At 44.0% G+C, this 12,699-nt stretch overlaps 1 protein-coding gene across 6 annotated transcripts in view; it reads right to left on the bottom strand.

Moving 5' to 3' along the window:
* The window catches only part of DCX (doublecortin), a 110,249-nt gene that overhangs the window by 12,950 nt on the left and 84,600 nt on the right, over positions 1-12,699 (bottom strand). For 3 of the 6 annotated variants that reach the window (XM_032392701.1, XM_032392704.1, XM_032392702.1), the window contains one exon: positions 5,450-5,547. The exons of 2 other annotated variants lie outside the window; for them this stretch is intronic. In XM_032392701.1, the coding sequence (XP_032248592.1) occupies positions 5,450-5,547 (98 nt within the window). The remainder of the gene's footprint in view (positions 1-5,449; positions 5,548-12,699) is intronic. One more of the 6 variants, XM_032392703.1, reaches the window with a different exon arrangement.

Below are 12,699 nucleotides of genomic sequence, written 5' to 3'. Positions count from 1 at the left end.
GGTTGAAAGCAAAAGGATGGAAAAAGACTTACCATGCAGTTAGTAATCAAAAGAGAGCTGGAGAGGCTATACTAATAACAGAAAAAAATAGACTTTAAGACAAAAATTGTTACTAGAGAAAAATAAAGACATTTCCTAATCACAAAAGGGGTCAATACATCTGAAAACATAAACATACATGTGCCTTAACAACAGAGCACCGAACTACATAAAGCAAAAAATTACTTAATTGAAGGAAGGGATAAACAACTCATCTAGAATAGTTGAAGACTTCAATACTCCACCTTCAGTAATGTACAGAATAACTAAGCAGAAGACCAACAAGGAAAGAGAAGACTTGAACAGCACTACAAACAATTGCACATCTATAGACTAGTCCATGCAATGACAGCAGAACACACATTCTTCTCAAGGGCGTGTGGAACATTCTGCAGAACAGATCATATGCTAGGTCACAAAACAAGTCTACACCTGGGTGAAATCATACAAAGTATGTTCTTTGACTGCAGTGGAATTAAATTAGAAAGCAAAGACAGAAAGATATTTGGGGAATTTACAAATATGTGGAAATTAAACAACATACTGCTAAATAGCCAATGGATCAAAGGGGGAATCACAAGGGAAATTAGAAAGGACTTTTGAAATAACGGAAAATGAAATAACAATACACCAGAAGTTATGAGATGCAGCTAAAGCAGTGCTCAGAGGGAAATTTATAGGAAATGTTCAGAATGTGCCAACTCATAGAAACTGAGTGTAGATCAGTGGTTGCCAGGGGTTGGGTAGAGGGGCAAGGGGCTGTGACTACTTTTGAGGGTGATGAATATATTCTTGTATGACTTTGTAATTATACTAAAGACTACTAAAGTGTACACTTTTCAGAGGTGAATTTTACAGTATGTGAATTATATCTCAATAAGCTGTTATTAAAAAAATAGTACCTTTGAAAATCCCTTACGCTGACAACTGAATACTGATTATGTGATTCCTGAGCATGCTACCCTACAGAGCAAAATGCCTGCATCGATGTATAATGGACTTAGTACTATCCAGCATGTAATGATGTGTAGAAATATAAGAGACAGTTTTGTAGTAGTTTTGTTCTATGACTCTACTGTGACTTTTGATGAATTCCATTAGTCAAACTTACACACAATGCATGTCCACTGTAGAGAAAGAGCACAGGATTAAGAGTCAGGAGTCCTAGGTTCTAGCCCTATCCTGGCTATTTAACTTCCCCTTATGGGGCCTTTGCTTCTATATCTGAAAGTTGAGGAAGATGCAGACTAGAAGATCTTTCAGTTTCCTTCTGGTTCTAAAAGTTTCTAAGTCAGATCACTGCATTTTGTGTTTTATTAGTTAGACCAAAGCAAGAGAAACGAGACAGACACTGCCAAGTTCATGAACTCCCTGGGCATTTTGGGGGCAATACAGAAGGACCTTTTCATTATGGAGGCCCCTTTGAGTCCCATCACACTGAACCCTGGGCTTTAGCATTCACCCTTGCTCTTGATCATTCATGTAACAGACCCTTCAGTGTAGTTGGTTGGCTGGTGGAAATAATTATAGGAGGGGATTATTTCAGACTTATATTTCAGAGGAAGGCAGGGGGACAGGCCTAGGGGTAGAATAGGGAGGAGACTGCACTTGGAGTTGCTATGACTTGGGATGGGTAAGGTGAGAGGCAGGCTGTGGAGGGAATCCATAGGACTAGTCTTGGCAATGAACTTCTGTACTTCTGTCCTCCATCCACTTATTTCGTATTCAAAAGGTATTTTCTTGTGTGGGTAGAACAATGTTCAGGAAAAGGAATTATCTCAACTCTGTGTTTTTGTTGATCGATATGTAGAAATACAGAAACACACATATTGCTTAACAATACAAATAATTTGCACCTGAAATTCATTTGCTTAGTCCCTCGGAGCCCTACAGAACAAAATGTTTGTAACAAATACAGCTGTGCTGGCGATACTATTGCGTTAGAGAAAACAAACTCTTGGTCTCTGGTCCAAGGAGCTTATAGTCCAAAGGAAGTCAGAGAGGAGTTTTGAGAAACCTGGCTTCTAGTTTGGGTGTGCTTTTTCCCAAATGTGCCCTGCACTTTTCTGATGGTGTGGCTTAATGCTGGAGTCCCATTCTCTTCAGCCATCAAAAGCCTACCCAGGCTTCAAGGCCCCACTTCAATGTCACCTAGTCTGCAAAACTTTCCCCATCTCCCACCCTCCCCCAGGCAGAGGCCTTTCCCACCCCTCTTTGTGTTCCTATAGTCCTTTTGTCCGCTCTTGATTACACTACCAAAATCCACTTAGAGTGGTGTCTGTGATTTAAGGATCAGGACCCTGCTTTATTCATCAAACTATCGATATCTCCAAGCGCTTATAGGACAACAGAAAAAAGGTCTAGAAACATAGAGGAGAATGTGTATTTAAATAATGTTAGTTATATTTTCAAATAATATGTCAAATATATTCCCTTCTGATCTCTAGACAGCTTTGCAAGCCAAATGCCTTTGAAGGCATGAGTGCAATCACTAATCTGGAAAACATTTTTAAATAAACAAAAGAGTTTCCCTATATTTCTAGGCTTTTGGGACATCTTTAATGTGCTACCTTCTCCACACTGTTGAATCATACTGGGGTTGTCTTTGCCCTTGGCACCCCCCCTTTTACATTTGTAAGATGGAAACGCTACCTGACCTAGCTCTTTCGCAGTGTTATCGCAAGGGTAAATAGGAAAATGACTGTGCAAAAGGATAAAGCAGTATGGAAATGCAAAATGTTGTTCTCATTAACTATCCAAGGACTTACTTTGTGTCCATATTGTAGCACTTGAGTATGCGGACTTTGGCTAACCCCCTCACAGCTGCATTAAAGAGGATTCTCCATGAGCTGCTTAAGAGGGGAAGCCAAGTGGCTGATTACAGCTTAGGGCCTTGCCACAGCCATCAAGTTACCAAAGGGATGCTGGGACTTCAAGTTCGTTTCCAGTTGCGCAGGAGGGAAGTCATGGCCTCAGCCACCTGCTTCCTGTCTCCACCATGACTCACACCTTTCAGGTCCACATGGATGGAAGTTCAGATGAGAACTGCTTAGGCCCACTGCCCAAGGACCTTGATGGTGTTAAGGCTCAGGTAGCTGTGTAAAAGGAGGAGCAAGAAGCCGAGTCCTGAGACCCAGGGGGACTGAGCCAAGGTCACAGAACTTTTTAGCTTATTCAGAAAAACCAGCTCACCCTGCATCTTTGGTGGTGTTAAGCATGAAGCTGTTGCCTCCTGATTGGATGCACTAAGAGAGACACGACATTACTTCTATGACAGTTCTGCCCCAAATGCATAATAGGGACTTAATCACAAGGAAACATCAGACACACCTAAATCAAAGGACATTCTACCAAAGAACTGGCCCGTACTCTCCATTTCTACAATACACAGTCAAAAAGAAAGACTTTTAAAAGTCGGCTCTTGAAAATCGTATCATGTATTACGTAATGTTTGTTTGCTTCACTGTCATAAAAAAAGAGTCATTTTAAAAATAAAAGGACTCACTGGAAATCCCACAGTGAGGCTCTGACAGTGCCGCCCCCTATAGCTTGTTCTAGTCCTTCAGTGGTTAGTTTGTAGAATTGAGTCAAAACAAAACAAAACACCCACACAAAAAGCCTGCAAACCCAACCAGGAGAAATGATTTAACAATGTCAGCACTCACCTCAACGGGCTTATGGACGATGGGTCCCCAGCCTAAATGAACTAAACATGTCAATTGAAAAGCTGAACGACTCAAGTGAGCAGGCCAAATAAATGCCCAAGCTGCCCCATCCCTTTGGGAAGGTACTGATGGAAGGTGCTGGGGGCAGGTCAATCTTCTCTGAAGGGCGGTAAGGGCAGAAATGCGTAAGGCAAAGACACAGCAAGAAGCAATGTAGCGTAGGAGCTTCTGTTGGAGAGTGGAACAACAGAAGGAGGCTACTTTCCATCTTGGCGTGCCCATCTTAACAAGCTTTGCTTAGAAGAATAACTGAAAGCTGACTGCGAGAGCAGTTCTCATCCCTGCTACAACCTCTAGGTAACACTGGCCATACACACAGTGTGGGAGATCGTCCTTTGGGGGAAGCCAAATAGCTGAGCAGGACAATTAGAAGGTTCTGGTCAGGGTCAGTACCAGAAACTTAAAGGGGCCCTTACGGGAATGGAACAGGAAGTAGGAACGATGGAACAGGTAACGGTCAGATTAACCAGGAAATTAAAATCCTAATGTAGAGAAATGAAAATCGATGTCGGGCAGTGGTGTACTGTTGTTACACGTGTAACAACCGACTTTCTGGGGGGAGAAAACAGCCTTGATGTGTAGTGTGTGCTGATTTCCATGGTGCAAATATTCCCCCCACGGCTGAGTTCTAGGTACCAACATGGCATCGCTGGCCTATGTCTGCCACCACCTAGCTATGTCACCCTAGTAACTTAACCTTTCTGGGTCCTAATTTCCTCCCTTGCAAAAGGTCGGCCTCACAAGATGATGGAGAGAATCAAGTGAAAGTAATCTATCTCCATCTAAAATCTCTTCCAGCTCCGAACATCTGTGGTTCCATGATGGAGCTGGCCACACTAGTGGCCTTTTGCTTTTTTCCATCTCACACCGAGTCTTGTGAGCAGGGAGGAGCTGCTCCTGAGTGTGGCAGATTGTCGGAGCAGAAACCACGTTCACATCGCCTCGGAGATGAGGTTCAAGGCCATGACCGCTCCCGCTCCAGATGTTCTATCCAGAAGAGATTTCTGGGTGGGAATCTGCTTGGAAAGTGGGGCTAGCAAGTTTACAAACTTCTCTTATTTTAGCGGGGTATTTGTTTGGAATGACTTGGGAGGGGTAAACGGTGCCCAGGCAGGGCCAATGCGGCACATATGTGTCCTTTTCTCCTACACTGAACCAGAATCTGCCTGGGAATGAAGCATACCTAGCGAAACTAGGGTCTGTTCATATCTTGATGTCCCACAAATCTAAAGGGAGTCAGTCACTCGGTGCTAACTTTAACTGCTGTCTTTGTCCCTTCCACCGACTGGTGCCTGGGGACATAAGTTGCCCTCAACACCCTCTTTGCTACGACTCTCAGTTGGAGTGAAAAGCACTTAGCTCATCCTCTGAGCCATCATTTGGCGACACCAACACCGTGAACTCAGAATGTGTATTTGGGACCTTTGTTACCTCTTCCTTTTGGGTAAGTGGAACTGGGAGTAGGTAAACGTGAGGGGGGTGGGGGAGGCAGGCGGTGAGAGGAATAAATGAAAGTGACTGGAAGCTTGGTCCCTGCTGGGATTCCCAGGGCTGCGAGCTCAAGGACCAGAGAAGGGAGATTCTGGCCTTGCTGCATTGCTGAAGTAGATGGCAGAGCAGACCCTCACCCAGCCATTCAAAGAAATCGGAGTGCAAAGGGATTTAGTAAGGTATAAGAGACATAATACCTTGTGCTTCCGGAGGCTGCCAGGACTGGTGGGCGTGGAGATGGGTGACTGTTTAGACTTGGGGGTAGAGAGCTGGCTGCTGGAGGTCCCGTTTGCTAGCCCGAGGCAAGAGAAAAGGAAGGGATAAGAATCAACAGCATACAAAGGAACCAGTTATCCTTCCCCTCCGAAGACACTAAGAACATTCAGGCAAGGTACACAGACAACCAAGTGATTTGATGAGCGGAACAAAGGTGAGAAGAAACACATTCCTCAGAAAAGCCGGAACTGCAACCCTCAGTTAATTAGATCCTGGAGCAGTGCAGGGCCATAATCCGCCCACCCTCTCCCCTGAGTGCTTCCAATTACAGGGCTCTGGTTCTTTTCAAACCTTTCTCATATTCATTCCCAAGTTTGACCCTAACACCATCTCCGGGAGGTAGTCTGGGAACATACGATTTTGTTTCAATGTTACAAGGCAGAAAAAAAAAAAAAAAAAGTGAGGCACAAAGAGGTTCTGTGCTTTACCTTAAAGGGGAAGGGAATATGGGTGATTGGGACCAGGGGCACATCCCCTCTGGTGGCAGATGATGTGGCAGGTACAGGACAGTCCCATGGTCAATCCCTCCCCACTCTCTCTTTTCCTGCTCACCTCCTTCTTCCCCCCCATGCCCCACTCTCTCTTCCCTGCCTCATCCTGGCTGAAAAGAACAGAAGGAAAGGAAAAAGAAAGGGAACCACTCAGGAAGAAGAATAGAAAAGAAAGTGGAGGAGAAACAGTGTGAGACATAAAGGCTTGCAGAGCAAGATGGGCAAGAGGAGGGGATCAAAAACGAGGGAGAGAAAGAGATCAGGAGTGGAGAGGGGAGACAAGGAAGATGGGGGTAAGAGATTAGGAGAAGAAAAGAATGAGGAAGTTTGAAACCGGGAGAAAGGCACAGAGACAGAGGAAGGCAGACAGCCATGGCCAGAGTCAGGGTGCACCCCCATTTCTCTCTAGGCCAACAAAATGCTGAAAAGGAGATGGTTTAGTATGTAACATCTTGTTATTCCATTGTGTTGGCAAATTGTTTTATATTTCCCTTGCTAATGAGCTTTTTCAAGATCCAATCATGTGAAAAAAAAATGTGGTGCATGAAATGGAACAATTAAACAGCTTTTGAGTAGGTTCGTGTTTAGACATCTCATGCTAAAGTTAGTTTTTTTTAATCTAAGGACCAACATTGTTAATCAGAGATATTCTGAAATGTGCTTTAAAAATAAAAGGATATTTTAAAAATATCCCAAAGGTATGTGGGGGCAGAGAGGGGGGAGGAAGAGAGAAACAAAAAGGAAGGGAAGGCAAGAGGAAGAGAGAGAGAGAGAGAGAGAGAATAGAAAATTCTGAAAGTTAAGCAGGAGAATGACCTGAGTTAGTCCCACACATAAAGCTTAAACTATTGTATCATGAATATTTCCTGAGGATATAGTTCCTCTCCTCCACATAAGATAATGTTTCCTTTAGGTTTTGGAACCTGTGTATCAACTGTAGAGATAGAAGGGACACCAGTGGGGTGTTTGCTGAGTTTATCCAAGTACAAGTAAGCTGAAAACTGGGCACATAGGTATCCACCATCTGGCTTGAGCTGTGTATTAGTGAATGCATCTCTCACCCACTTACTGAGAGGTCCTTCTCCCTGTCAGGGCTTCCTGAAAGTCATTCATTCATTTAACCAGTAGTTACGGGGTGCTTTCTCTAAACCAAGCCAAGTATTGGACATTGGGGTTTCAGAGATGAGTAAGTCACTTCCTGTGGTGAGCCAGGCAAGAATACAGTGGGCTAAGTACTGTGGCAGAACCATGCAGGAGTAATTATTACAGCCCAGAGGAGAGGCTTTGAAATCAGGGGACTGGGAGGCACACAGGAGGAGGCAATGCCTGGAAAAAAAAAAATCTTGAAAGATGACTCTGGAATAACTGGAGACAAATCTATGGAGACAGAAAGTAGATTGACCAGTGCCAGGGGCTGGCCAGGGTTGAAGTGGGTAGCTGGGGAGAAATGAGAAGTGTCTGCTAATAGGTGCAGAGTTTCTTTTAGAGGGATAAAGATGTTCTGGCAATCGTGGTGACCATTACACGGCTCTATGGCTAAATTAAAATCCATTGAACTGTATATTCTAAAGGAGTCAATTCTTATGTGAATTGTATCTCAATAAAGCCATTACAAAAAGATGAATTGGACCTGCTTAGGCAGAGGGCAGAAAGGGTATTCTAGACTTTAGGATTGTACCAGTAGGGGCAAGGACAAGGGAGTGTGACAGAATACCGTATATTTATAGAGTACAGATAGCCCAAATGGCTCAAAAACAGGGTGCCAGCAGTGAGTTCCAAGAGATGAGACGGGAGATGACATGGGCTGTGGGGGCCTTTTGTGGGGCCTTTTTTGGGGGGGTTTCATTTGTGAAAGAAATCTGAGAGTGATACTCTCAATTTTGCATTTTAAAACTATTACTCCAGCTGTTGTGATAAAGCTGGGGTGGGGTGGGCTGAGGTAAAGGTAGAAACAAAGAGATCGGTTAGAAGACAATGCACCAGTCCAAGGGCGCCTGGGTGGCTCAGTCAGTTAAGTGTCCTCCTCTTGATTTCGGCTCAGGTCATGATCTCAGTCGTAAGGTCGAGCCCTGCATCGGGCTCCGCGCTGCGTGTGGAGCGTGCTTGGGATTCTCTCTGTCTCTCCCCCTGCCCCTTTCCCCACTCTCTTTAAATTCTTATTTAAAATAATTTTTTTTTAAAAAGAAGACAATGCATGAACCCAGGTGAGAGGTGATGATGAGAGGGGCAATGGAGAGGGAGAGAAGAGACAAGGCAGAAGATAGAGACCTAGAGGACAGATAAGCTTAGAGGGTTATATGCGTGCACTGGCAAGCCACGCCAAGAAGAACGTGATCTGTGCCAACCAACATGGAGACTGTGGGTGCTAGGCTTGGCCAGGGCACTAGGCTTTCTGGTAAATGAAGGAGGCACTATGGAAAAGGCAAGAGTGTGTGGAGCCACAGTGGAGCAAAGTAGTCCATTACAGGAAAAGGAAGGAGTTGCTGGGTCATCTACAGTGCCTGAAGGCCTTCCTAGCACGACCTGACATGTAGTATTCAAGCTAGAGAACAGTCTTGGAGATCGGTCTGAGCTGACATAATGCAAGTCTTCCCAAAGAACCCTGACCTCAGCCATGAAGTCTAACAGATGTAGGCATCCCCAGGTAAGTTCTGGCATTTTGTTCCACGGGGTCAATGCATTCTTTGACAACAGCGGATTGGAGTTCCCCAGCATTTGTCAGCCATACTACGCAGTGGTGGTTACTATACTTACTATACTCCCAATGTGAAAAACAATTTTTTTCATCTACACTCTCATCTAGCTGAGGGTGAGTGCACTGGTCTTGCCAAAATGGAGAAAATGTGAACCACAAGCATGTCTGTGGGTGAGGCAGTTTCCACCTATTGATTGGCCATAGACCTGCACAGACAGGTTCTTGGGCAACTTCCAGTAATTTTCTCAATATCCTCGGAAACTCTCTAACTCAAAAACTTTAGGGGTAATACCTAAATCCATATTTTATCAATACCTCTCTCTCTAGTCTCTGTGTGTGTCTATGTTGACTCTCTGCTACTCCCCGGCTAGTCAATCTTAAGCTATCTGTAATAAAAGGCTTTATTTTGTCATCCACATTCACCAAGCATTTTGAAAATCAGTTTTTTAATACCTTAACTGCCACTCATTTCAGTGTTGGAAAATGCAAACACTTGCCCAGAATTCCTGATGGACTAAAACCCAAAGATGGACATGGAGACATGAGAGAACGTAGACATGCACAAGCAGATGTCAAGTCCTCCCAATCTGAAGGAGCCCCTACGTTTACAGACTAGATAAAAATACATTCACACATGGGAAAAAATACCTGGGAGTGTGCCATTTGATATGGATTCTGAAGCCAATTCATATAAATGTCAAGTAAGAGAAGGAGCAGGAAAAAATTGCAAATAGGGTCTGATGAACTATGCGTGGTCTCACATTGGTCAATCCACACGGACAGCCATGACAGTTCATCGTGAGAGTGGCTGGAAATAACACCACTGCTTGACATCCGTCATTGTCCTTCATTTTTCTTTACTAAATATCCTCAGCTCCTGTCTTTGAGCTTCTAATTCTCAGCTGCCATTTGGGGATGCACCAAAGGAGACTTTGCCCCCTTTGACTTGTCTTTCTCCTTTCCCTGCTCAGAACCACAGCCCTGTCTCACTGTGGCCACTTTTATTTCCTCAGAGTCCAAATCCTTTCATTCCTTTTTTTCTCGTTGTACGGGCAGTTTTTTCCCTCCACAACAAGGTACATCAAGGACTTCTCAGTCTCCTAGGCCATCTTATCAATCTTATCAATAAAACCCAAGGTAATAATTAGTGCTTCTTCAATGTCTGATAGATCAGGCACTCATTCTGCATGCACCACCCCCCAAAAAAGAAACAGACAAAACACAGCCTCTTTTAGTTGTATTTTCATTTCCAATGAGGAAAGAGAAGCTGCTCCAGTTGGGGATAGCAAAGTCAGGATTTGAACACACGTCTGATTCCAAAGCCTATGTGTGTTTCATTTAGTTTTCAGTTTTTACTACATCATTCTTGCTTTTATTAATGAATTGCTTCTGGGACTCCTTCCTAGGACAACTTTCTGATGGAGGAAGGAAGGGGGGCAGAAAAGTTGTGGTGGAGAAAAGAGAGAGGAATAGGACAAGGTAGAAGTAGACGTCAGAACTTACACACATCTACTGAACTTGTATTCCACTTACCTAGTTTAGATTAGAAAGTATTTAGCAAGAACCTTCTTTTATTCGCCAAACAACTGGGGATCATAGACAGTGTCATGAAACAGTAGCAGACAGAGCAGCCAGCATGGCATGTAACTTCCATCACACACCACAGAGCTTTCTGGGCAGATGGTATCTGTGCTATGTCCATTACTCCCTTCAGCTATGCAGCACAATGGCCAAGCTTGGCTCGGCACACAGTCTTGGCTCCCTAGCTTCTCTGAATCATTATGCCTGCCCTTGCCCCAATGCTCATCTTCAAATCCTTGGCTCTGTCAGAATGGAGCAAGACCAACCCAAACAAAAAAAATGGCTGGTAAGGTAACTAGGCTGACGTACCTATTCACAGGGATTTACATGCATGGGGGGAAATGGATTCCCAGGAGTGAGGAATAAGACAGGTTGAGTCAGTTCCCGAAGAACAAGGAGAGAGTCCAATTTCTGGCATGGGCAACCAAGGACAGAGTATGGTCACCAGCCAAACAGAGTTGATGCTGAGCTCCTAGACTATGGATTCCCTTGTCTGGAGGCTGGACTGATCCCTGGAAATTGGGATGCAGCTGCACGTAAGGTGGGTGTAAGTAGTCCCAGGTGTGGAAATCATAGAACTGTCTGGGCAGCAAGTTAGACAAGTCATTATACTTTATGGGTTCAAGTTTAGATGGCCAGAATGGCACAGAAAGGAAAGGGGAGGGTTTGGCATCTCGTTTTTACCCAACCTTTGCCAGGAGACCAAATTGATAATGCTCATTCACTTAGCTCCGGCTTTTCCTCCCATTCTAATCCCAAGCCTATTGGTTTTGGTTGGATGTCTGTTTTGAAATATTGCTCACTAAAAATAACCCCAGTCTAAAAAAAAAAAAAAAGCCATGACAATAATTTGAGAGCCGTCTTAATAATTGCAGTTGTATTTCTACAATTGTTTTCAAACCATTTTACCATATATGAGTTCTCCTGATAACCCCAAGAAATGATGGCCAGCAATTAGTGGTCTCCTTTTAATCACAAGAATATAGAGGTTCAGAGAGAGTAGGACTTGCTGAAAGGGTAAAAATTGCTTCTCTTCAATGGATGGTGACCTCTGGGATTTGCACATCATATGCCTCCCACCGTGACCTTACAGTGATTGGTTCTCTGTCTTGTCTTCTCTCATTCCCTAATGCGTTGCAGAGGGAGATCTCAATATATAATTCAGCCACTTCCTCATTTTTCCTCATATTGAGATGCTCTAAATGTTCCTTCATTCCAGTTCAAACACACCCTGTTTTCTCCCTACATATACAGGGAGTTTTTCTGGAAGGCCATCCAAGTAGAACCAAGGTGGTTTCAACTTACTTCAGAACAAGGCCAAGAGACAGAGCCTATGGTTTTTACACATTCATTCCAAAGACACCCTTGGGATGGGTGTCTGGACTGGTTTGGCTAATTGTTTTTGCTCAGTGGAAAACCTTGTGCCCCTCTCCCCAGAGCCATCCACACCAGAGGGAAGCCCGAACTGAGGGCACAGGAATAGTTCTTCACGGATCCCATCAGAGGGCTGGTTCCCAGGCCAAATTCAATCATAGGTTGTGAGATACCATCACTTCGGGAGTTGGAAGTGGAATTTTAAATCTATTTCCTACAGAGTCTTGGGCAGCATGCAGCTTTGAATCTTCTAAATCAGGAGAGAAGAATTTGCAAAACAAACATGTACACCCATTCTTGCAATATTTTGACACAGATCAATGTCCCGCAAGAAGAGGACATCTGTAAGGAGGCTGCTGGAGTGCCAGGATTGTTTTCTCTGACTTGATAATGCTGACAACATTTGTTTCTTGTTGAAGGTGGTTTTGCCGAGAACATGTTTCTGGCGGAGCGAGCCTGTTGCCTATGCTCACTACTGTTTTCCTGGGGTAGAAGCTAGAAAACACTGCACTGCTCTTAATCTGTATAAAGAACACATGTTTTGGAACCAGTCAAGGTTCTAAATCCTGGCTCAGCCTGGATGTGTAACCTCGGGTGTCCCCCAACCTCTGTAGGTATCCGTTGCCCCATCTGTAACATTTGAATGAAAAGACTGTTTAACTCAGTCGTTGTTGTTCTAAGGATTACATGGCAGACTATACATGATATCCTTAGCTAAGTGCCTTAGCGCTTAGAAAGGGCTTCATAATGACATCTTCTTCTCTTAATATTGCCACTACTAGAAATGGAAGGACATGAGTAACTACGCAACCTATAGGCACCGAGTTTGGAAACCCCCTTCTACGAGGGATGATTTATCAACCTCTATGGGCTGAGGACTTTCTTTGGCTAGCACGTCAGGCATTAGAGGATTGAAATTTTTCCGAATGAAGCCCATTGCTTTTTGGTTTTTGCATTTTATTGCTGTGCTTCTGAAAACATAGCCCTTGTGCTTGGCCCTCTGCATTTCTCTTTTTACTCTCTCAGC

Source organism: Phoca vitulina, unplaced genomic scaffold (genome assembly GCF_004348235.1).
Source record: "Phoca vitulina isolate PV1807 unplaced genomic scaffold, GSC_HSeal_1.0 scaffold69, whole genome shotgun sequence".
NCBI lineage: Eukaryota > Metazoa > Chordata > Mammalia > Carnivora > Phocidae > Phoca > Phoca vitulina.
This window is presented reverse-complemented; position numbering and strand designations above follow the sequence as displayed.